General features: G+C 41.6%; 1 protein-coding gene across 2 annotated transcripts in view; it reads right to left on the bottom strand.

Moving 5' to 3' along the window:
* Positions 1-7,138: 7,138 nt before the first annotated feature.
* slc37a2 (solute carrier family 37 member 2) overlaps positions 7,139-24,053 on the bottom strand; it is a 55,049-nt gene continuing 38,134 nt past the window's right edge. For both annotated transcript variants that reach the window (XM_078531412.1, XM_078531423.1), the window contains 8 exons: positions 22,951-23,013; positions 20,032-20,117; positions 18,129-18,177; positions 16,614-16,687; positions 16,318-16,396; positions 12,205-12,296; positions 10,557-10,621; positions 7,139-7,492 (listed from right to left, as the gene is read on the bottom strand). In XM_078531412.1, the coding sequence (XP_078387538.1) occupies positions 7,477-7,492; positions 10,557-10,621; positions 12,205-12,296; positions 16,318-16,396; positions 16,614-16,687; positions 18,129-18,177; positions 20,032-20,117; positions 22,951-23,013 (524 nt within the window). In that variant the 3' untranslated portion in view covers positions 7,139-7,476. The remainder of the gene's footprint in view (positions 7,493-10,556; positions 10,622-12,204; positions 12,297-16,317; positions 16,397-16,613; positions 16,688-18,128; positions 18,178-20,031; positions 20,118-22,950; positions 23,014-24,053) is intronic.

The raw sequence follows: 24,053 nt of genomic DNA, 5'->3' as shown, positions 1-24,053 counted from the left end.
AGGACATCTCAGAGGTCCAGTGCTGAAGGAGGCTCCGCCTCTCTTGGGAAACTGTCACCTCCATATGCCAGATGATTGGCCCAGAGTTTGCCTCAAACTGTGTAGGTGGCCACCATATGCCACTGACTCTTAAGGTGACAGTGGCTCTGAGCTTTATTGCCTCTGGTTCTTTCCAAGAGTCAGTGGGTGATCGATGTGGTGTTTCTCAACCTGTTACCCACAGCTGCGCCAAGCTCGTCACGGACACTCTATTCAGTCGGGTCATGAACTTCATTTCCAGCTGAAGCCAGCCAGGCTGAGTGAGCCAGAGGCTAAGCTGCAATTGCTGGGTTCCCTCCACATCCAGGGTGCCATAGATTACACTCATTGGCCATAAAGGCACCAACAGGTGAGCTGGGTGCTTCCGTCAACAGAAAGGGCTTGATTGTTTGCGACCACAAGAGACAGTTTTGCAGGTCTTCACCAGGTGCCCTGGCAGCTGCCACGATGCACACATCCTGCGGCACTCCCAGGAGCCAAGGATCTTTGTTGCTCCAGCTCAGCTGGATGATTGGCTCCTGGGTGACAAGGTGAAAAGGTAGCTCATGACACCTCTCAGACAACCAAGGACAGAAGCGGGGGAAGGTACAATGGAAGTCATGTCTCTGCAACAAGGGCAGTAATTGAGAGGACCATTGGCCTGGTCAAGACGAGGTTCCACCGCCTGGACCGATCGGGGGGACAGGTGGGGGTGGGGGGGCGGGGGGGGGTGGGGGTCACTGCAACATCCTTCAAAGCGCTCCTCGCTTATTGTCATTGTGTGCTGCACTCTGTACAATCTGGATCTATCAAGGACTCATTGGAGGGTGAAGACAGCAAGGCAGCTCCCCAGGTCACAGAGGATGACTCAACTGATGGGTCTGATGAGGAGCCAGAGGAGGCCCAGGGTGAGCACGTTGCTGCAGAAGTAAGGAATTTTCTGGGAGGCAGGGAGTCTAGGGAGGCCTTAATTCCCTGTTCGTTCAACTAGGCATCCAAGGCATGGCTTGAAAATGAGGTCAACCAAATGGTAGGGTGGAGCATTAAGGAAGAAATAATGGGAGCTTGTCAGAAAAGCATGGCATTAATCATGGGAGATTTTAATCTACATATAAACTGGAAAAGTCAGATGGGCAAAGGTAGCCTAGTTGAGGAGTTCATAGAATGTTTCCGGGATAGTTTCTTAGAACAGCATGTTCTGGAGCCAACCAGAGAGCAGGCTATATTAGACCTGGTATTATGCAACAAGATAGGATTAATTAATGATCTCACAGTGAAGGCACCCCCAGGTAGCAGTGACCATAGTATGATTGAATTTTACATTCAGTTTGAGCAAGAGAGGAGTGGATCTGAGACTATGTTTTTAAACTTAAATAAGGGAAATTATGAGGGCATGAAAGCAGAGTTGGCTAAAGAGAATTGGCAAATTAGGTTAAGGGATAGGTCAATAGAGATGCAGTGGCAAACATTTAAGGGGATATTTCAGAATACACAGAATAGAAAAACTAAGAAAAAGTCCAAGGGGCGGACATACCATCCATCGTTAACTAGAAAGGTTAAAGATAGTACCAAACTTAAAGATAAAGCAGATACTTGTGCAAAGATAGATGGAAGGTCAGAACATTGGACAGAATATAAGGAGCAGCAAGGAGGGAAAAATCAGAGTACAAGAGAAAGCTAGCCAAAATATATAAAAACAGATAGTAAGAGTTTCTATAAATATATAAAAAAGAAATGAGTTAACAAAGTGAGCATTGGTCCTATAGAAAGTGAGTCTGGAGAATTGACAATGGAAACCAAGGAAATGGCAAATGAATTGAACAGGTATTTTGCATCAGTCTTCACTATATAGGATACAAATAAAATCCCAGAAGCAGCTATAAATCAGGAAATGGAAGGCAGGGAGGAATTCAGGAAAATTACAATCACTAGAGAAGAAATGGTACTGAGTAAATTGTTGAAGCTGTGGGCTGACAAATGCCCAGGTCCTGATGGACTTCATCCTAGGGTCTGAAAAGGAGTGACTAGTGAGATAGTTGATGCATTGGTTTTAATTTTCCAAAACTCCTTAGATTCAGGGAAGGTCCCATTAGATTGAAAGATAGCAATTGTAACCCTATTATTCAAAAATGGAAGGAGACAGAAAGTGGAAAACTACAGGCCAGTTAGCTTAACATCTGTCATAGGGAAAATGTTAGAAGTTATTATTAAAGAAGCCAAAGCAGGGCACTTGGATAAGTTCAAGTTAATCAGGCAGAGTCAACATGGCTTTGTGAAATGGAAACCATGTTTAACCAACTTATTGGAGTTCTTTGAGGAAGTAACATACACTGTAGATAAAGGGGAACCAGTGGATGTACTGTACTTAGATTTCCAGAAGGCATTTGATAAAGTGCCACATAGAACCATAGAAAAGTTACAGCACAGGAGGCCATTCAGCCCATCTTGTCCATGCCAGCCCGAGGACACCCAAATGCCCTTTCTAATCCCACCTTCCTGCACCTGGCCCATAGCCCTGCAGTTTACAGCACTTTAGGTGCAGATCCAGGTACTTTTTAAAAGAGTTTAAAGTTTCTGCCTCTACCACCAACTTGGGCAGCGAATTCCAGACACCCACTACCCTCTGCATAAAAAAAGTTCTTCCTCATGTCCCCCCTACACCTTCTGCCACTTATCTTGAATCTATGTCCCCTGGTTCTAGAATTCTCCATCAAGGGAAACAATTTTATCCTGTCCACTCTAACTATTCCCCTCATAATTTTGAACACCTCAATCAAGTCACCTCTCAGCCTTCTTTGTTCCAGGGAAAATAACCCCAACCTATCCAATCTCTCCTCGTAGCTACACTTTTCTAACCCTGGCAACATCAAAGGTTACTGCGTGAAATAAAAGCTCATGGTATAGGTAACATATTGGCATGGATAGAAAATTGGCTGGCTAACAAGAAGCAGAGAGTAGGCATAAATGGGTCTTCTTCAGGCTGGCAAGTGGTGTGCCACAGGGATCAGTGCTGTGGCCTCAACTTTTTACAATTTATATAAATGACTTGAGTGAAATGGTGGGATGGTTGCCAAATTTTCTGATGACACAAAGATAACTAGGAAAGTAAGTTGTGAAGACAAAAGGAGGCTATAAAAAGATATAGATGGGTTGAGTGAGTGGGCAAAGATCTGGCAAATGGAGTATTATGTAGGAACATGTGAAATTGTCCATTTTGGTAGGAAGAATAAAAGAGAAGCATATTACCTAAATGGTGAGAGATTGCAGGGCACTGAAATGCAGAGGGATCTGGGTGTCTTAGTGCATGAATTGCAACAAAAGGCTAGTGTACAGGTACAGCAAATAATTAGGAAAGCTAATAGGATGCATCATTTATTGTAAGGGGAATTGAATACAAAAGTAGGGAGGTTATGCTTCAGCTATACAGAGCACTAGTGAGACCACATCTGGAGTACTGTGTACAGTATTGGTCACCTTATTTAAGGAAGGATGTAAATGTGTTGGAAGCAATTCAGAGAAGGTTTACCAGCCTAATACCTGGAATGGGCAGGTTGTCTTATGAAGAAAGATTGGACAGGCTAGGCTAGTATCTACTGGAGTTTAGAAGAGTAAGAGGCGACTTGATTGAAACATATAAGATCCTGAGGTGTCTTGACAGGGTGGATGTGGAGAGGATGTTTCCTCCTGCACCGTAATAATTTCTGCGATTCGATGGTTTGTCCCGTTTGTATTTCCTCGATCTGGAGGTTTTGATGGATCTGTTTTTAGTGCTGTTGCCTCATTGGTCCCAATCAGGACACAAAGATATGTTAGCATTAGAAATTTGAGACATAGACAAACGTCTTTCAAATAAGATGTTAAACTGTCTACCCCCTCAGTTAGATGTCAAAGATCCCACATCACTATTAAAAGAATAGCAGAGTTCTCTCTGATGCTCTGGATCAATATTTATCCCCAAACCAACACCACTAAAACACATCATCTGTATTTGTTATCCCAGTGTGCCGTGTGCAAATTGGCTCCTTCATTTCTTAACATTACAATGATGACTACATTTCAAAATTCATTGGTTGTGAAACCCCAAAATCACAAAAGGCAAAACATATATGCAAGTTCTTTATTTTAGTGAGGTGTTCTCAAGTAATTTAATCATTAACAGAATCACAGCTGACTCCAGCTCTTACAACTGATTATTGCCCAGAAAGACTGACTGGAAAGGAACCATTTGGAGGAAACCTGGTTGGCTTTGGTTTTTTTTGCATCTTACTTGGACATTGGTGAGACCATATCTCAAATATTGTGTGCAGTTTTAGTCTCCTTCTTTAAGGAAGGATGTAAATGCATTGGAGGCAGCTCAGAGGTGGTTTATTGGATTAATACTTGGAATGAACAGGTTGTTTTATGAGAAAAGGTTGAACAGACTGAGCTTGTCTCCACTGGAGTTTAGAAGAGTGAGGGGACATGATCAAAGTATATAAGATCCTGAAGAGTTGTGACAAGATGGACATGGAAAGGATGTTCCCTCTTGTAGGTGAGTCCAGAATTAGGGGTCACCCTTTTTTTTTAGGGCAGATGAGGAGAAATCTTTTCTGAGGGTTGTGCAACTTTGGAACACTCTGCCTCAGAAGGGGTCATTAAATTTTCTTAAGGTGGAGGTAGATAGATTCTTGTTAGGCATGGGAATCAAAGGTTATTGGGGGTAGATGGGAACGTGGAATCTGAAACGCAAACAGATCAGCCATGATCTTATTGAATGGCAGAGCAGGGCCAAGGGGCCGAATAGCCTGCTCCGTATGTTCATATTTAATAGAAAATCAGAGGCTGGTCAGGAATGTAGGAGGTCCAAAGTTACAGCACAAGGAGGCCATTTGGCCCATCATGTCTATCAGTTCTTTGATACAACAATCCAAAACTAACTGCATGATCCTGCTTTTCCTTAAAAACTACCAGAGCAAGAGAGAAGTGCAAGAGAGCGAGAGTATAACCATGCAACAGTGAGCAATTCTTATGCCCCAATGACAATGTGATAACATACATCAGAATGTTATACACAAATTGCACTTACCAGATATAATGCAGCAAAAATTTGTAGCCAATTGAATTTAATTACAGTGGGCTGTCTGAATCCATTATTTATTAGTGTACTCCTAATGTCTTGTAAGCGCGGTCAGTGGGATACTTCAGGACTGCAAATTACTTCATTGGTTATGAAGGATCTTGGAATGCTCTAAGCACTATATAAATAGAATTTTTTTTTAGATGAAGGGACTCGTAGCAACAGAAGGACTGGTACTTGACCTATTTCACTGCTCTGTAATTCCAGTTGTGGCCTCCTCGCTCTCCATCGACCAGTGCTGGGCCATCACACCCAGCTGATGAGGTAGGATCTTTTAGGTTAGTTTAAGGCTGAACGAATAGTGTGTCAAAAGCAACATGGTGAAAAGCACAATTCTTCACTCTCCTCCCCTCCTGCGAAGGTGTTGACTCTGTAGGTAGAATGTCAGGCATGCAGGGCAGTCCCTCACTCAAGTAGCCATTCATCAGCCAGGCAATGGGTGTCAGTAGGCATCACAAGAAAGCCAGATCATATCCTCAGTTGATGGCTACAACATGTTGACCTTTCCACTCCCACTCACTGGATGGCAGTAAAGCAGGAGTTTCACAAGATTTCTCTTCCCTCACTCAATGATTTTCACAACTCTAGCTTTATTCCAACTGAAGTCAACCAAATTCAGTTTTGATTCCTGGTCCAGGCTGAGACCACCTTCAAAAGGAAAAACACTGATGCTGGGAATCTGAAAGGAACAGAAGATGCTGGAAATGTTCGGCCAATCTGGCAGCATCTATGAAGCAAGAAACCCAGTTAACATTTTTGTCAGAACGCTCAGACCCATAAGGTCATTGCTTTGTTTCTCTTTCCACAGGTGCTGTCGAAGCTGCAGAGCATTGCCAGCATTTGCTGTTTTTATATCTTGGTCTGTATGGCTCAGTTCCACAACAGATGGAGTGTTACCAACCAGAGGAAGGGATGAGAGTCTTGAAAAACTCTCACTTACAATTTGCTGGTCTGTGCGCACATGACAGTATGTATCTTTAATTACTCGTTAACGTGATGGTCACTGGCTAGGCCATCATTTATAGCTCGAGAAGGCGGTAGTGAGTTATACCTAAACTGCTGCAGTTTATGTGGTGCAGGTACACCCACAGTGCTGTTATGGAGCGAGTTCCAGGATTTTGACCCAGTGACAGTGAAGGAACAGCGATACATTTCCAAGTCAGGATGGTGAGTGGCTTGGAAGAAACTTCCAGGTGGTGGTGTTCCCATGTGTCTGCTGCCCTTGTCCTTCTAGATGTTAGCAGTTGTGGGTTTGGAAAGTACTTAGGAGGCTTGATGAGTTCCTGCAGTGCATCTTATAGATGGTGTACACTGCTTCCACTGTTCGTTGGTAGGGTAGGGAGTGAATGTTTGGGGATGGGGTGCCAATCAAGTGGAGTGCTTTATCCTGGATGGTGTCAAGCTTGAGTGCTGTTGAAGCTGCACTCATCCAGACAAGTGGAAAGTATTCCATCACACTCCTGATTTGTGGCTTGTAGAAGATAGATAGGCTTTGGGGAGTCAGATAGTGAGTTACTATGCTTGTGTGTTGATGTATGCCCATCAGTAATATATATTGTATATATTCAGTGCATATATATATTATATATATATCAGTGGCCCTTTGCTGTTAGTGGCAACATCAGAATCAGCTTCCAGCAGGCTGTCAGAAGGCAGTGCAGTAAAGTCACTGTCTAGAGAGTGGATGACACGGGGAGATATTAACTGCTCCATCACAGGGCTTGCACATGAAGTTTCTTTTCCATATTTAAAGTATCTAATTAGGAGATGAGAGTGGTTGACAGCACTGCCCTTTCTCAACACAACCTGTGCACCAAAAAGGTCGTCTGTCTCTCAACAGAGCTAATTAAACTGGTTCAGGCCATAGCACAAAAAAGGGAGAAATGAAAGACACTAAATAAAAAGAATAATAAAATAAAGGAAAGCAAATCAAAAGCTTGGTTTGCTTTTTGAAGCTGATTATTAGAAAAATTGCACTGAGAAACAAAAAAGATTATCCAAAGTGTGTGTGTGTATTTTAAACAAATAAAAGACACTACATCAGGCATAGACTCCATCAATTAAACCCTGTTCACCATAAATTGAAAGGCAATCTTCAATAGCAAAGGGGCTAAACCGTATCAAAAAGGCCAGTCTGACTTTAATCCCTTTGTGATGTCAGTCTCTGGGAGGGATACTGGAGATTAAAAAGACTTCATTCTTTTCACTACATTGGATCTTGGTGTTTTGCTTCCACACATCGATGGAGTTAGGTACCAAGCTTTGAAGCCAAAGCAGAATTAATCCACAAACGGAAAAATTTCCCAGTGTCTTAAGAATTTCTCAGTGGACAGTGTTCTCGATCAGAACTCCTTAAACCTACAGCACACAAAAAGGGGAAGAAGTGTTAGAGATCTGATGTGGCTTGGTGCTAAACTAGGCAGATTTTCAACTTTAGCGTTTTTCAGATAAAACTGTACGACTATACCCGTTCTCTTTTCTTCCCTATTCCTCCTGAAAGCGATGCTCTTTGCTGAGTCACAGGTGCCATCAGCTCCCTGGCATCTTGTTTAGGTGAACATCAACTGCCTGAGGCAGGGAGTGGGAGCAACATAGCCAGACCCCATTCGGCCCTCACCCCAGCAACGACACAGGAGCATTTCCAACACAACTCTCAAGTGAGATTCTAATGTAACAGGCAAACATCTGGAGTGACTTGGACTCTGAGTACGCTTCAGGTCATACTTTCTTCATCCAGCAAAACCACAAAAAATCCATTTTGAAAATAATGAGTACCAGGGGCTACAAAAGGTTAAACTATACATAAGGATTGCATAAAATAAGCCTGTATTCCCTCAGGTATATACGATTAAGGGGTTGAAGTGTTTAAAAAGGTGATTAAAGGATTTGATAGAGCAAAACTTATTTCCTCTGGCAGAATTGTCCAGAACAAAAAATAGGGACCACAACCTTAAAGTTAGAGCTAAGCTGTGCAGGGGTAATGTCAGGAAACACTTCTTCACGAGAAATAAAGGTAATGGAACACTTTCTCCCCCCACAAAAGCTGTCGAGGCTAGGGATCAATCGGAAGTTTCAAATCAGTGGGAGATTTGTTAGGGAATGTCATTAAGGGATATGGAACCAAGGAAGGTGAAATTTCACATATGATTTAGCTGAATGGTGAAGCAGACTCGAGGCTGAATGCCTTACTCCTATCTAATGCCAGCTTTCTTCCACTAATAAAGTGCAATATGCCCCTGGACAGCAGAGGGAGCCTTTGAGTTAGTGTTTTCATGTTGAACTCAAGAATCAATACATGCTGGCAAAAAACAAAATGGGACATTACCTGACTGACAATGACTCACATGTTACCCTCAATTCATACACAAAAGGGACACAAAACATTCCACCCAGTCTGTGCCAGCCAAAGTCTGCTATCCAGAACACAGAGGATGTGTCGTGTGCGTGGGGGCATTTTAATGCTAAACATTAAAACATATTTAAAAAAGCACAGATAGTACATCAGAACCCCAAATTTCAGAAGCAGTAGCACCATAAACCATGATTTCCTCCAAAAAAACAGAACTTCAGACACTGGCTGCATCACCACCAGATTTTTTTTTTTAATTCACTAAACAGGACGTAGGTATTGCTAGCTAGGCCAGCATTTATTGCCCATCCCCAATTGCATAAAATAAGCTTGTTCAGAGGGCATTTAAGGGTCAATCACAATGTTGTGGGTCTGGAGTCACACGTAGGCTAGACCAGGTAAGGAGAGCAGATTTCCTTCCCCAAAAAAAAGAGAACATTAGTGAACCAGTTGGGTTTTTACGACGATCAGCAATGGTTTTGTGGTAAGGCTGAATTCCAGATTTTTTAAATGAATTTAAATTCCACCATCTGCCATGGTGGGATTTGAACCTGGGTCTGCAGAGCATTAACCTGGGTCTTTGGAATACTAGTCTAGGGACAATACCACTATGCCACTGCCTCCCCATTTCTATGCTGAAGCTTTTCATCTTGCTCTCATCAGGACAAACACAAGAATGCCAAATTTCAAACAATCACAACAATTCATACTACAGGAAAAATAGTGCATTGATTGGTTAGCAAGAGACTGATTGGACGAGACGTTGCCATGGAAAAAACAGGGAACTATGGGCTCCCCAAGCTCCCAGGTAGTTCAAGACACAGGGCTTGAATTTTTGTATGCAGAGAACAGGTCCCTGAATATGTATGTCACTTCTAAGCAAGTGTAAATGAGCCACATTATGAACACAACTGATCATCTTAAATTGGTTGTTAGTGTAGACATTAGCACACTAGGATTGTTCAGCAAGTGCTGCCCAATCGCAGAATCACATCCAACAGTAGTCATGAATAGTGCAAGATACAAAACTTCAGCAACTGCTTCTTTTAGCAGTTATCTGTCTCTACTTTTCAGATATTGCCATGTCAAAGTGCCTGTGATCAGTTCTCATGCCACTGGGGCTGCCAAGTCTCCGATTGTCCTGGAATCACTAGGAATAAAATAGTCATTTCCAAGACACTGCTCGTTTCCACTGAGGTTTAGAAGATTAAGAGATGGCTTGATTGTAGCGTACAAGATCCTGAATGGTCTTGACAAGGTGGATGTGGAAAGGAGGTTTCCTCTTGTGGATGAGTCCAGAACTAGGGGGCACTGTTTTAAAATTAGGGGTCATCCTTATAGAACAGGGGAGAAATTTTTTTCTGAGGGCTGTGCGACTTTGGAACTCTGCCTCAGAAGGCAGTGGAAACAGGGTCATTAAATTTTTTAAGGCAGAGGTGGATAGCCTTTAACAAAAGGGAATCAATGAGTAGATGGGAATGTGGAACTTGAAATACAAATAGATCAGCCATGATCTTATCGAATGGTGAAGCAGGCTCGAGAGGCCGAATGACTTACTTCTGCTTCATATGTACATATGTTTGTATGCTGTGAGCAACCACTGGGGCACCAACAGGGTTCTCTTTTAACTATTAGTTACAAAATTCTTGGAGATTGGTGGAAAATGGCTGTTTGATGGAAAGACCATTGACTTTCTCCAACTGTCACCAGGCTCTGCCACTGCTGCACTGATCCAGCTATGAAGAGAAAGGAGGGGTGGGGACACCAAGCTGCCTGCGTGACTCTCTCAACCCTTTGTATTAGGCCTGACTCTGCTCAATTCCTCCCCATAGTTCTGTACCTCTGATTATGAAAGGAGGAGGAGGGAAAGAGGAAGAAGAGGAGGAGCTTACTACCACCAGAACCCTCAGTGCATCCATCTTCAAGTCTCTCCATCAGTACTAAAGAGGAAAAACAGTCTAGAATTGTGGAATTGGTGCAATAAATTATTCCTTTTAAGCACTCAAGGTACAATATATGACACACTCGTTCTCAGCCCCCACACAGCAGTTCAACGAGAGCTCATTCTCTTACCCTCTTAATCTCATTGGGTACCCACACCAGCCTCGGATCTCCTTGTACACTAATCTGCTCAATAACTGTAAACAAGAAGCAAAAAAAAAAGATTAATACTAAAAAATTTTGTTCCAAAGCTTCCAATCCAAGTGAAATCCAAAAACAAACTGCATTTATTCTGAAGAGATTGCAGGTTTGGGTATTGAGTTACTGCCACCACTGGTGAGCTCATGTCATTTACAGTGGGACATCACCACCAATGTCACCCTAGTTCTGAAGGGTCATATTGTACTTAAAACATTAACTCCATTTCTCTCTCCACAGATGCTGCCAGACCTGCAGAGCTTTTCCAGCATCTTCTGATTTTGATCACCAATAGGAGAGAGTAAACCAATGGACAAAACGGAGGCTGCTGCCTCTTGTAAATAGTTTCAACTGCCTTCCCGTCAGTTTTACTTCAAATTGGTTCTATTTTGTCCACATTAAAATGGGAGCCGTTGGCTGGAGGGAGAGAAAATATTCAGGATTTTCCCCATGTAGCAATAAGCAAATCATTAAAGCAATTAGAACAGGGAAATCTAGTAATGGAAGAATAGTTAGAACAGTGAGGTAGAAGAAAGGGAGTCTCAATTTATCATCCACATTTCTCCTAATCTCACAAAAAATAAAGGGGTCTTTGGGTAGAACCAAGAGAGGAGAATCCAGAGGGTGGGCAAGGGTTTTCTTACTAAATTGAGGTTTTACTCCCTTTTTTTTATTTATTCATGGAATGTGGACAGCGTTGGCTAGGCCAGCATTTATTCCCCATCACTTGTACAGAGAGCACTTAAAGACTCATCCACATTGCTGTGGGCCTGGAGTCACATGCAGGCCAGACCAGGTAAGGACAGATTTCCTTCCCTAAAAAAGGACATTAGTGAACCAGATGGGTTTTTTTTAAACAACAATTGGCAATGATTTTGTGCTGAGACTTTTAATTCCAGATTTTCATTGAATTCACCATCTGCTGATTCAAACCCAGATCCCCAGAGCATTAACCTAGGTCTCTGGAATACTAGTCCAGTGACAAAGCACTATGCCACCACCTCAGTAAGGCATCAGCTCCCAGGCATCAATTGGCACTTACCCCTCCTTGTATGAAGGCGACCCTTCAAATAAAACTCACCTTGTAACTCCCTTGGGTACGAGGCTGGCCTTTACATGGAGCAATGACGGGAGCTCAGATCTGTACAAGGGCAACCCATACCCACCAGTCTGCAGCACATTGAACTGGCATTCAGACACTTCCTCTCAATATAATACCATTGACAAAGGGAATGGAATCATGGTCAACCACAATCCAAACCACTCCGTAAAGTGTAAGTTTTAACCATACATTTGTTACCCTTTAGATTAAGTCATGCCCTACATAGACATCTTATAATCAAAGAACAATTACAAAAGGAGGTGAATTGAACCACACAGCAGAATTAATTCCCATCTGTGCTAAATTGGATGTTCTTGTTCAGCAAGGCAATGGGAAGGTATAAATAATCTGTGTGTCGAGCAAGAGGACAAAGGTGCTGTCATAGAGGGAGGTGTGAAGAGCAAAAGAGGATTAAGGAAAACATAAAACAAAGAGATTTTCCTAATTGAGAAAGAGGCTATGGAATACTGAGTGACATACCAGACAGGCCAAAATATCAGATACAATCAACATGTAAAAGACACTATTCCAGTCATTGAGGACTCCAGCCAGCAATGGACCCAATGCAGCACCTAGAATATAACAACAAAAAAGGATCAACATCATCATCATCCTGCATTCTCACCTGCACCTCAGAATGTGACCATAAGATATAGGAGCAGAAATAGCCATTTGGCCCATTGAGTCTGCTCCGCCATTCAATGAGATCATGGCTGATCTGATAATCCTCAACTACACTTTCCTGCCTTTTTTCCCGTAACCCTTGATTCCCTGACTGATTAAAAATCTGTCTCAGTCTTGAATGTACTTAATGACACAGCCTCTATGGTAAATAATTTCACAGGTTCACTACCCTCAGAAGAAATTCCTCATGTATTTTACTTTGGCAACCCCTTACTCAGATTATGCCCTCTGGCCCTAGACTTTCCCACAAGGGGAAACCACCTCTCAGCATCTACCCTGTCAAGCCCCCTAAGAATCTTATATGTTTCAATAAATGTCACCTTTTATTCTTATAAACTATAATGAGCACAGGCCCAACCTACTAAACCTCTCCTCATAAGAAAATCCCTCATACCTAGTGAATCTTCTCTGGATTGTCAGGGGGCCAAAATTGTTTACAGTATTCTAGGTGTGTTCTAACTTGTGCTATATCTGATCTCTGTGGCACTCTACTAGTTATAGGTTGCCATCCTGAAAATGCCCCCCGTATCCCAATTGTGCCTTCTACTAGTTAGCCAATCCTCTATCCATGCTAATATACTACCCCCAACATCATGGGCTCTTATCTTAAGCAACTTTATCGAACATCTTTTGTAATCCAAATATATTACATCTACTGGTTCCCCTTTATCTATCCTGCTTGTTACTTCCTCAAAGAATTCTAATAAATTTGACAGGCATGCTTTCCCCTTCATGAAATCATGCTGACTCTGCTTGATTATATTATGCATTTCTAAATGCTCTGCTATTACATCCTTTACAATAGACTAACGTTTTCCCAATGACCGATGTTAAGCTAACTGGCATATAGTTACCTGTTTTTTTTTGGTCTCCCTCCCTTTTTGAATAAGGGCGTTACATTGGCAGTTTTCCAATCCTCTGGGACTTTTCCAGAATCTAAGGATTCTTGGAAGATTACTACCAGTGCATCCACTATCTCTGTAGCTACTTCCTTTAATATCCTAGGATACAACCCATCAGGTCCAGGGGACTTATCAGCCTTTAGCCCCATTAGTTTCCCTAGTACTTTTTTCCAGTGATTATTTATTGTATTTATTTCTTCTCTCTTGTTCTCTCCCCCCAACCCACACTTTTGCCCCTTGATTATTTAGTATTCTTGGAATGCTATTAGTGTTTTCTACTGTGAAGGCTGATCCAAAGTGTTTATTCACCTCCTTTGCCATTTCCTGGTTCCCCATTATTATTTCCCCAGCCTCATTCACTAAGGGGCTGAATGTTCACTTTGGCCTCTCTTCCTTTTTATATAAAGGAGCTCTTACAGTCAGTTTTTAATATTGCTTGCTAGTTTACCCTCAAAGTTTATTTTCTCCCTCTATTATTTTTTGGTTTTTAAAAACTTTCCCAATCCTCTGGTTAACCACTAATCTTTGCCACATTGTATGTTTTTTCTTTCACTTTGATACTATCCTTAACTTCCTTGGTTAACCACACAGTTGGTTTATCCCCTTGCCTGAATCGTCCTTCCTCACTGGGATCTCTCTCTTTGTTGAGAGTCATGAACTATTTTCTTAAATATCTGTCAGCTCAACAGCATTGTTCTTGACATCCTTTGAAACATCGAGAGGAAATAATAAAAGGTAGGTCTTTACTCAAAGGCAAAAATTAACAACGCTCAGGAAAATCTAAGGTTTATTAAACCATTAAAGATCTTCAGTACTAGGAAAGCCAAAAATATTTTAAATGTAAATTTTTTACTTCCCATTTCATCAACAGCCCAGCTCTCACAGCATTAAACCTGGATTGCATTTGCTGTTGATCATGGAATAATTTCACTTGTTGATAATTTCATTTGTTAACTTCATTGCTTAGCCAACTCTTTTCTTTAAAAAAAAAACAGGCTCAACTGGAATGCCCGTGCGTCATAACAGAATGAATTGCATTCAATGTGAGGAAATTCAGTGCTGAGAATGAAACTAATTGCATCTCCCAATATGGCCTAGACTAAAATGCAATGCAAATCTCTCCCCCTACTGCCTCATGAATCCCTTAAGCTCATCAAAAGGGTATTATTCCATAGATGGGGGCCTACTTCTGCTCCTATTTCATATGTTCATAGATCACCATAACTCCAACAACTTGCATTTAAAAATGCAGAAAAATGCCCAAGAGGCACAAGGAAAACAGATGCTAAGCCATACGGAGCATTAGCAGTGCGACTAAAACCTTGGTCAATCACACAGGAACAGAACAGAGTTCTGATGAAAAGGTCACAGACCTGAAATGTTAACTCTGCTTCTCTCTCCAGATGGTGCCAGACCTGGAGTGTTTCCAGCATTGTCTGATTTTATTGCAGATTTCCAGCATCCACAGTATTTTGTTTTTGCACAGCAGAGCATTCCCTGCTCTATCAATGTGACATTTTCATTTTCCACAATACCCAAGCTGAGAGTAACATTTTATACTGTGTACCTATGCCCACTAGGAATTGAGTCAAATGTGCCAAACTCAAAGAGACTGTTGCAATAGGTAAAAGGAGGGAAGAGACTTATTCGCATTCCTGGTGGCATTTATACCTGGGTCCCAGCAGTCCTTGCCCTGTCTCAACACAGCTACTTTCCCCACTGGCCAGTGGGCTACTCCTAAAGGAAACCTGTTGCCTAGTTTCTAGACTTGCATATACTGATGTCACAGGTCTGTCCACCAACTAACCAACAGGGTCTAATCAATTTAACTTTTATTAAGTCTACCATATTCCCAAAGTTTTTTTAAAAATAAAAGGCACCCATGTTGTCCTGTATCCTCACCACACCCCTACCCACGCCCCCACCCCGTATCCTCACCACGTGCTCACCCACCCCCACCCCAGACCTAGAAACATCATGGGCAGAATCTTCGGCTCAGCAAGCAGGGGGCGGGTCCCGCTCGCCGAAGCATAAAATGACGCACGGTGATGTCGGGCGTATGTCCTGACGTCACCACGCATCATTTAGACTTCAGTTGGGCAGGCAGGCGTGCCTGAACTGTCAAAGGCCTATTAAGGCCATTTAAATATCAATTAAAATAATAAACTGAGCTGCCCATCCAACCTTAAGGTTGACGGGGCAGGCAAAGAGCCCAGGCGGCCTTCGTATTTTTCATGGAACCTCATCCATGGGCGGGATGAGGTTTCATGAATGTTTTTAAAGTGTTTTAAAAGTTTTCAATAAAATTAATGGACATGTCCCAGCTCATGTGAAACTGTCACATGTCATAAAAGTTTTTCTTTACTTTCACTTATGAAACATTAATTAAAGGTATCTCCCTGAGGCACGCGAAAGAGCGCACTCCCGACTCAGGGAACATCCCCCCCCACCCAGGGAGAGCTCAGCACTTCCGGGTGCACATCACACTGGGCGGGCCTTAATTAGCCGTAAAATGGCAGCGCGGACCCAATGGGGGAGTGCTGATCGGGCCCACGCCCGCACAACGGGGGGAAAAGTTCTACCCCATCTGGACATTTTCCTCATTAAACTGTGGCTCACCTCAAGTTACACTTACTTACAACAATTCAGTTTTACGGCTATTAAAAAAAGGTACCAGCCAATGTAAATACAACTTTACCCAAATAGCAGATTATAAATGGTCCAATTTTAAATAATATCCTATAAACCATGAGCAACGTCACAGGATATCTGCCAGTACAGACTAGATTGAAGAGAAAATACACTGAATCCTGGAAGAGTACAGCTCCTTAAAAACAAAGTCTTAAAGCTTGCGATTTAATCATTCATTAATTTGATTAATCAAAAATATATGTCAGTTGACTCTCGTCTTAATTAATCTAACCAGGCAATAAATAGGTCACACTTGTAGCCCATTAACAACCTTCATTAGTTAGCCAAGTTAACACTTTGTATGTGACAGACTCACCAATTGAGCCTGTTCCATCGATGATTGCGGTGACAGTTGATAATGCCCTAGCGTTCCCTTTAAGGGACTTGTGTGTTCCCTGGAGATAAAGTCACAAACTTAAGTATTTTATGTAGTTCCCTTTGTCCACTTATGCACAACTGCTGTCCAATATTTTTAATAACGTCTTTTCTTTTCAAAAAGAAGGAATCCTTAACTAACCAAGGGAATTCAGCCAAATAAATTTCAAGAGTTAATGAGATGTAGATCATTACCCTACTCTTCCCCACCCTCCCAAAGAATGTAAGGTGACTGACCAGATCAGCTGCTACTGCTGTTGTGATCAGTGCATATGGTCCATTCACTAGCGCACCACAGAAAATTAGCATTCCTGTAGGAGTAAAAAAAAAGAGCAATACTTTTATTTACATGGCATCTTTCACTATACGGGGAAAAGTGCTTACAACCTTTGTTCAAAAGTACTTTTGAAGTGTAGTCACTTTTGTAATATCGGAAGCCAATTTGTACAAGGCAAGCTCACACAAACAGCAATGGGATAAAATGACCAGATAATTTGTATTAATGATGTTGACTGATGATAAAAACTGGCCAGGACACTGGGGGAGAACTCCTGTGCTCTCTCGAAAATTGTGCCGTGGGTTTTTAAATCCAAGAACAAATGGGGCCCAAAGGGCCACACCTTGGATAAAGTGGCACTCTCCCAGTACTGCACCGACAGCAATAGTCTAAATTATATTCTGGAGAGGCCTGGAGGCAAGACTGCTGTCCACTGGGCTATGGCAAACTTGCATTTCAGCAAATGAGATGGATGGTCTCTTGAATCCATTTCGGTCTTTATTGCCAAAACACTTCAAACAGTTTATCATAGCACAATCTCAAAAGAAAGACAAATTTCCTCCAAAGTCACCAGAAAACAAGCAAATAAATTTTCTTCTTTTCATCAGGATAGATTGTAGGTTTTCTTCAACCTCAAAAAAGGGACAATAGATACCTCATTAACATTATATTTAAAAAATAAACAGAAGAGAATACAAAAGCTAAGTGCACAAGTTCAACTGTGACAGTAAGACAAGAGGGATCAAGTTCAACCTGAGAAACAAAATTAGGACTGATGTCAGGATGTTTCACATCAAAGAGTGATTAACACATGGAATGGATTTCTGGGTCATGTAGTTCAGGAAGAAGCCCTATAATCTTCAAACATTTGAAGTGACTAACTTGGCAAGTACCAGGCCAGCAGGTCGAGGGTCAACTTCACCACAGAGACCAGGGCATTATAACTCCTAGATCTCATTTAAATACATCAAGCCCATCCCCCCACGTCAATGAGCAGGGTCCGTCAGGAGGCCGCAGCCTGGGATCCATGGAAAATATTTTAACCAGGCAGGTCACAGTCAAAAGGGAAAAGCAAAACTAAAGAAGGAATTCATGAGAAACTCCTTTACCTAGAAAAGGAAACGCTCAACCATGAGTGGCTGTGGCAAATAGCAGTTACATTTAAAAGGAAGCTAGGGAAGTCCATGAGGGAGAAAGGATTAAGGATATGATGATGAGGTTTCTTTGGGGCACTTTGCTGGATGCTTGGCTTATGCTTGGAAGATGACTGTTCATTGGAGGTACTGAAGTTGGCCTGTACCCCAGTATGAGTCAGCCCCTTCAGGAGAGGAGAGAGAACTGGAAAGAAATATTCAGCAACATTCCATTTCTGAAACTACCAGTCCTAAAATTATGGGAGAAAACAAAATTTAAGCAGCAGCAAAATGACTTCACGTAACCCAAAAGGTGTGGCCATCACATCCCAAGTGACTTACCTATAATTGTTGCCAATCCATTTTTCCCAATGTAGTTATAAAGGAACAGCTGAATGGAGAGAGAGAGAAAACTCAACAATGGTTTTAAACAGATTCACGTGACTGTTTAAGATCATTTTTCTATCAAAAGAAGAGGACGAGAGCTAGAAACTGCTATTGGAAAGCACAGGCTACAAATTCCATGTTGGTCCTCCTGAAGCACGTCACAGGAACACATCATAAAGCTGCACAGTCTCAAACTCCCCAACTTCTAATATAGCTGGAGGATAATATTACGATTGGGAAGTGGTAGATACAAGGCCTTTCCAGGGCAGCTCAAAGAATCCAAATATCCAAGCTCACAATTTAGAAGGCTTTTTACTCCTTCAGTGCCCCCATGCCACTAATCATTCTTGGCAAGAGACATTCTCCTAAGCTTCTGCCAATCCTTTACCAAGCATGGATGGCAGAAGATTCCCTACAGTTGCTGAGGGGGTGTGTGTGTGTGTGTGTGTGTGTGTCTGTCTGTGTGTGTGTTTTTCCACTGTTGGAAAGTTAGTCCAGTTCCTACCTTTTGCTCAATGCAAAACTAACCAGAGACAGCGAGGCCAGAACAGAGGATTGTACAATGGCTAGATAACCCTTCATTTCACTTAGTGATGCAAATTTCCAAATAACCCACTCAAAACATCATGGTGGGAGTTTTTAAAACACCCCCTCCCCCCAAAAGGGACAGGTGGGGTGTTAAAATGTTAAAAACACGAATTCCCAACCAACTCTCCTCCTAACTCATCTTCTCCCAGTTTTAATAGAGATGGGACAGCCAATCCACTCATAGGAGGTCAACTGACAAGTTACTCTCCATGAGGCCCAAGATCTCCCTCATCCTCAGCTTCCGATCTTCTCCATCCCTGGTGTAAAAAGACCAAAAAAAAAAAATGATAATCAGTTCCTTCCCACTAAATTCACCAGAATTTCCAAGAAACCCATTCTTCCAGATTTCCCACCTCAAACCAGATCCCACCTTCCTTTCCCAGCTCAGGGAAAGGATCCAGTCCCATGATGGAATTAAAAAAAAAATCACTTTTTTCAAACAGTCTATCGAAAGTTTATCGACCTGAAACCTTAACTCAATTTCTCTCCATAGATGCTGCCCAACTTGAGTATTTCTAGCTTTCTGTTTTCATTTCAGATTTCCAACATCTGAAGTGTTTTGCCTTTGTACTACTTCTGGTGACTGGCTGAAAATTTCCAAAATGTGAAAACAGTCTGTTTAAGAAAAAAAAATAATCAAGGCTATTGAAAGTCCATGGTCAGAGCAGAAGTCCAGAAGGTCTGAAATCTTGCTCCGCCTTTTTCCAGATTAGTACAATTGAGATTGGCAGGTCAGAATATAGCTTTATATTTACCCAAAGCCGCAAAGACTTTTCCCTCTCCATCCAAGATCTCCATAGGAGAGAAGGTCCAGGTGCATCCAACGTTATTAATGCACACTGAAACATCCTTTCAATAACACTGACAGTTTGCCTTTTCCAATTTCTATCCAGGCAGTAATGCCGACCTATTGCCAGTGATCCTGAATCTGTGCACAGGGCTTTGCAGGTGCATATATGAGGCTGTATGGCTTCTCAGCACACTTGCTAGGTGTTTGAGTGTCCCAGCACAAAGAGCAGCCAAGGTGATGAACCTGGAACTCCTATTCAATGGTTGCACCCTAGGAGGGGTTAGTTGTTGTTAAAATTCATGAGCTTCAATGTGGATCACATTTGTATAACCCCTGGGACACACTTGCATACAGAAGGATAGTGGTCCGTCAGACCAATAAGTTCTTGTGGCTACATCATCGCTGTCAGATTGGTCAAAACAATTGTTCTATTATAACTCCAATGTTATTGCATACCCTCATCTGCTGTACCATCCTTACCATAGGAGCAGCAACAATCAGCATAATCCAGCAAGTGGTGGCCCTCCCACCAGTGTAATCGGAGATGATCCCAGCCAGAATCCCACCTTCACAGACAAAAGGAAACAGTGAACAGTGAACAATCTGCCCAGTAACAAAGTTACCACATATAAAAACTAACCACACCTTAACCTGACGATCAAAATGAAGCATCTAACTGCCCAGGGAGCACAAGGGAAAATGCTAAAGCCATCACAAGGAATGGTAAAGTTTTGTTTTTAAACTGATCAGTGCTTTTTAAGGAGATTTATTTTTTTTAAAAAGTGATGTGGGATGCCCGAGGGGAAGGATTGATAACCCTGCAAACATGCCAACGGTGGGCACTTTTAATAAAAAGTAATGCTGGCAAAAGCTATCGGATCCTGAAGCAGTTGGAAGTGACATGGATAAAAAAAAGCCTTTGAGGCTAGTTAGTTAGGGACACAGATTTAAAGGTCTTGAGCAAGAGATACAATGGGAATGTGAGGAAAAACTTTTTTAAAAACGTGAGTGGTAATGACCTGGAACTCCTGAATGGGGAATGGGCACTTGAAGCAAATAAACCTACAGGGCTATATGGATCCAGTGAGTGGGATTGACTGGATTGCTCTGCAGCGAGCTAGCATAGATTTATGGGATGAATAGCCTCCTTCTGTGCTGTAAATAGAGTCATTTATGACTCAAGGGTCTTATAGGATATATCCTAGGATCTGAAAGAGATCAGATGAAATGATAAGTCAGGGTTCAATCTAGTGTAGGTGTGTGCCAGAGTGGCCAGCGTAATACTCACTAAAAGGAGGCAGAGCTAATCCAGGTAAATCGAAGGTCAGTTTAATGTCAGTTCTAGGGAAAATTTCAAGGGAGCTTGATAAGATGATTAAACAGGTTTTTTAAAAAATGACAGATGGAATTCAAGTGTGAAGAGGCACATTTTGATTTTTTTTTAAAAATGCAACAACTCTCAGAATAGAAGTAGGTTTAGAGTGGAAGAGTAAGATTGATTCGAAGAGACAGTGTTAATGCTAAAGGTCGATAAAGCAGTTTTAAAATAAATTTCAGATTTTATTGTAAAGTAGTAAATGTACACAAGTCAAAAAATAATGAGCTTACATAAAACTTACTCAGGCCTCCATTACAGCAGTAAACTATTAGACTCCACGCTATAGGAAATGTACTGGTAGTACAATATTGATTCATTAGGGCAGCACTGTCTGGTAAGAGGCAATATATAAGACTTGGAAAAAAACTAAGGCTCTGTTAGAAAAATGCAGATTACCAGGTGATATGATAGAAGTGTTTAACATTATGAAAGGATGGGACAATGTAGGCACAAGCAGGCAGTTCCTATTAGTCAAGAGATCTAAAAGGAGTCACATTTACAAGGTTAAATGGAAGATATTTAGAAGAAACCCCTTAAAAAGATGAGTGTTAGAGCTATGGAATTCACTTCAGGATCAATAGCTGAGGCATTCAACATTAAATTGGATAGGGGGATGAAGTAATTCGGTAAGAATGTAAAGAGGCAGAGGGCAGATAAATATGTGATTAGAACTATTTATTCATGCACAGGGTAAACTTTGGCACAAATTGTTTGGGTCAAATGACACAATTAATATGCTGTAACCTCAATGTATATTAATTATGTCACTCAATGGATAATGCAACTAGGAGTTTAGAAACACACTGCCCTTCATGGTGAAATATTGCTTATAATGTTGTTTAAGGAAGACACAGTTTAGTCACAAAGTCCTTCATTTAGCAGAGAGGGCAAGTTTAGTTCTGTTGGGCTTTGCTTCCTAAAAAGACATTAAAAAGGGACAATGTTGTCCTGTGCGATTGTTAGTGATGCTGCTCCATCGCTAGCTTTGTAGTGAAGAGCCACCATAACATACTTGGCCAATCTTTTGGTCGTAGAGAACATTTACAAACAGAATTACAGGGATGATCTGGAAGGCCACACTAACAACACGCTTTTGAAAATGACCATCCACAGCCAAGCAGTGTGAATGAACAGACAGCAGGTAGCCCAGTAATTTTGCTTAACAAGCGCACACACATTGAATAATGTTGATTACCCTCAAGTGTTGGTTGAAAGCCAAGCTCAATTAGTAATCTGTAATCTTCCAAACTCCACTGGTAGGAGTTTAACACAGAGCAGGTAATGGGGCGAGACTGTTCAACTCAACAAACCATTTCCTTCCAAACTTTTGCACTAAGTAGATCCTCGTGACATTTAGTTTCCCCGAGAGGGTAAATGCTCACAGGTAACATTAAGTAGTGAAGGTCCTTGTGATCTAATTCTAGGCCAATCAGCAATTACAACCTACAATACTCTGACCAGTCTCATGCCAATATGAACTTGCCGTAGTTATTGACCACCCACGTCTTTGATTCCTCCTGGATACAATTCCCATTAGTGCCATCAGCCTTCCAACACTGAACTCAACTGACCATAGAGGCGTCAATGTGGTTCACAGGCTATCTTAGCAAAGAATGGGTGGCACTTCAACTGAGGCCGATCTGTTCTCACCTGCCATCACCCAATTTTGTGCCCTTACACTACAGGGGAACTGAAGCCAAATGTAGCAGCCCTACCATGCCACTGGCCAGCTAATTGCAAGAATCATCTACAATGACAAATTGGGGTATGAAGGCCAAAGATGTTGAAACAACTTTAGCACAAATTACAACCTACAGGAAAAGATGAGAATATATAAAATAGGTCCAACCTAAATCTGAGAACAAACATACAGATAGATTTGCAAACAACACTTTAAAGGAGGAGGAATTTGTCTTTAAATAGGCAATTTTAGTCCAATATCTGTATTTTTAAATCAGCTTACATTGTACCAAACGCCACCATGTTCCTAATACAGCCAAATCTACTCAATTTAAACATACCAAGAATGCCACCAACGTCAAAGAGTGTTGAGATATCACCAGCAGCTTTGGGATTCAGATGGGCTGAAACAGAAAGAAAATAATTTGATAAACCCATTTGTTCGAAGTTATAATGAGTCAACGCAAGTTCATGTTAACATCTGGAAGTGTTAGCCATGGTTCAGTAGCTAGTTCAACTCCAGGAGATTGGACCTAAACTATCATTACACTGCAGTACTGAAGGAGCCTATACCATCAAAGGTGCCAACTTTCCCATGTGATGTTAACTCAAAGCCTGTCTTGCTCTTAGATAGATAGAAAAATCCACTGGACTATGACGTAGAGCAGAAGAGTTATCCCAGTATTGCAGCCAATACTTAGCCCCAATCTACATCATGAAAACTGATAATTTATTCATTATCACATTGTTTGTGGGGGCTTGCTGTGTGCAAATTGGTTGAAGTGACTTACACTTCAAAATGGTTTCCAAAATTGTTTTGAAACGTGCTTTTGGAAGTCACGAAGACACGAAAGAAAGAAGTTATAGAAGCACAGTTGCTGAAGTTACCGTGATATTTGTGATTGATGTGCTACAATGCATTGCCTGGTCACAGTCCTCTCAGTTTCCCATCTCAGCCACATTGCTGGGGGCTGTTTTCATTAGGACAGAGAATATTATAGGGCAATTTGATAGAGGCATTTCAATTATGGAGCAATAGGAGACAGTTGATAGAAACAGAAGATGATTGAAGTGTCAGGAATAATGAGACAGAGACAATATTAAAGCACAAGAATAAGGTTATCCAGAAAGGATAATCATTTTAAATTCCTGCCTCAATATCCACCACCTGCAAGAAACAGATTTTAAATTCCTGGAAAGGACTTCAATATATAAAACTATTTTGTTTGGAGTACAGTAGTCAGTTTTTGGTATTCAGTAGTCAGTTTTTCATAAATTTAAGTAAATTGTTCAAAACCTTCTAAGAATGTTGCAATTAGTGTCCTTGGCCCAAAAGTTCCAGTTTAATATTTGGAGAAAAGAGCTGACGTTTCGGGTCCACATGACCCTTCAGTTCTGTTGAAGGGTCATGTGGACCCGAAACGTCAGCTCTTTTCTTCTCCAC

This window comes from Cetorhinus maximus, chromosome 2, assembly GCF_964194155.1.
Source record: "Cetorhinus maximus chromosome 2, sCetMax3.hap1.1, whole genome shotgun sequence".
In the NCBI taxonomy this organism is placed as follows: domain Eukaryota; kingdom Metazoa; phylum Chordata; class Chondrichthyes; order Lamniformes; family Cetorhinidae; genus Cetorhinus; species Cetorhinus maximus.
This window is presented reverse-complemented; position numbering and strand designations above follow the sequence as displayed.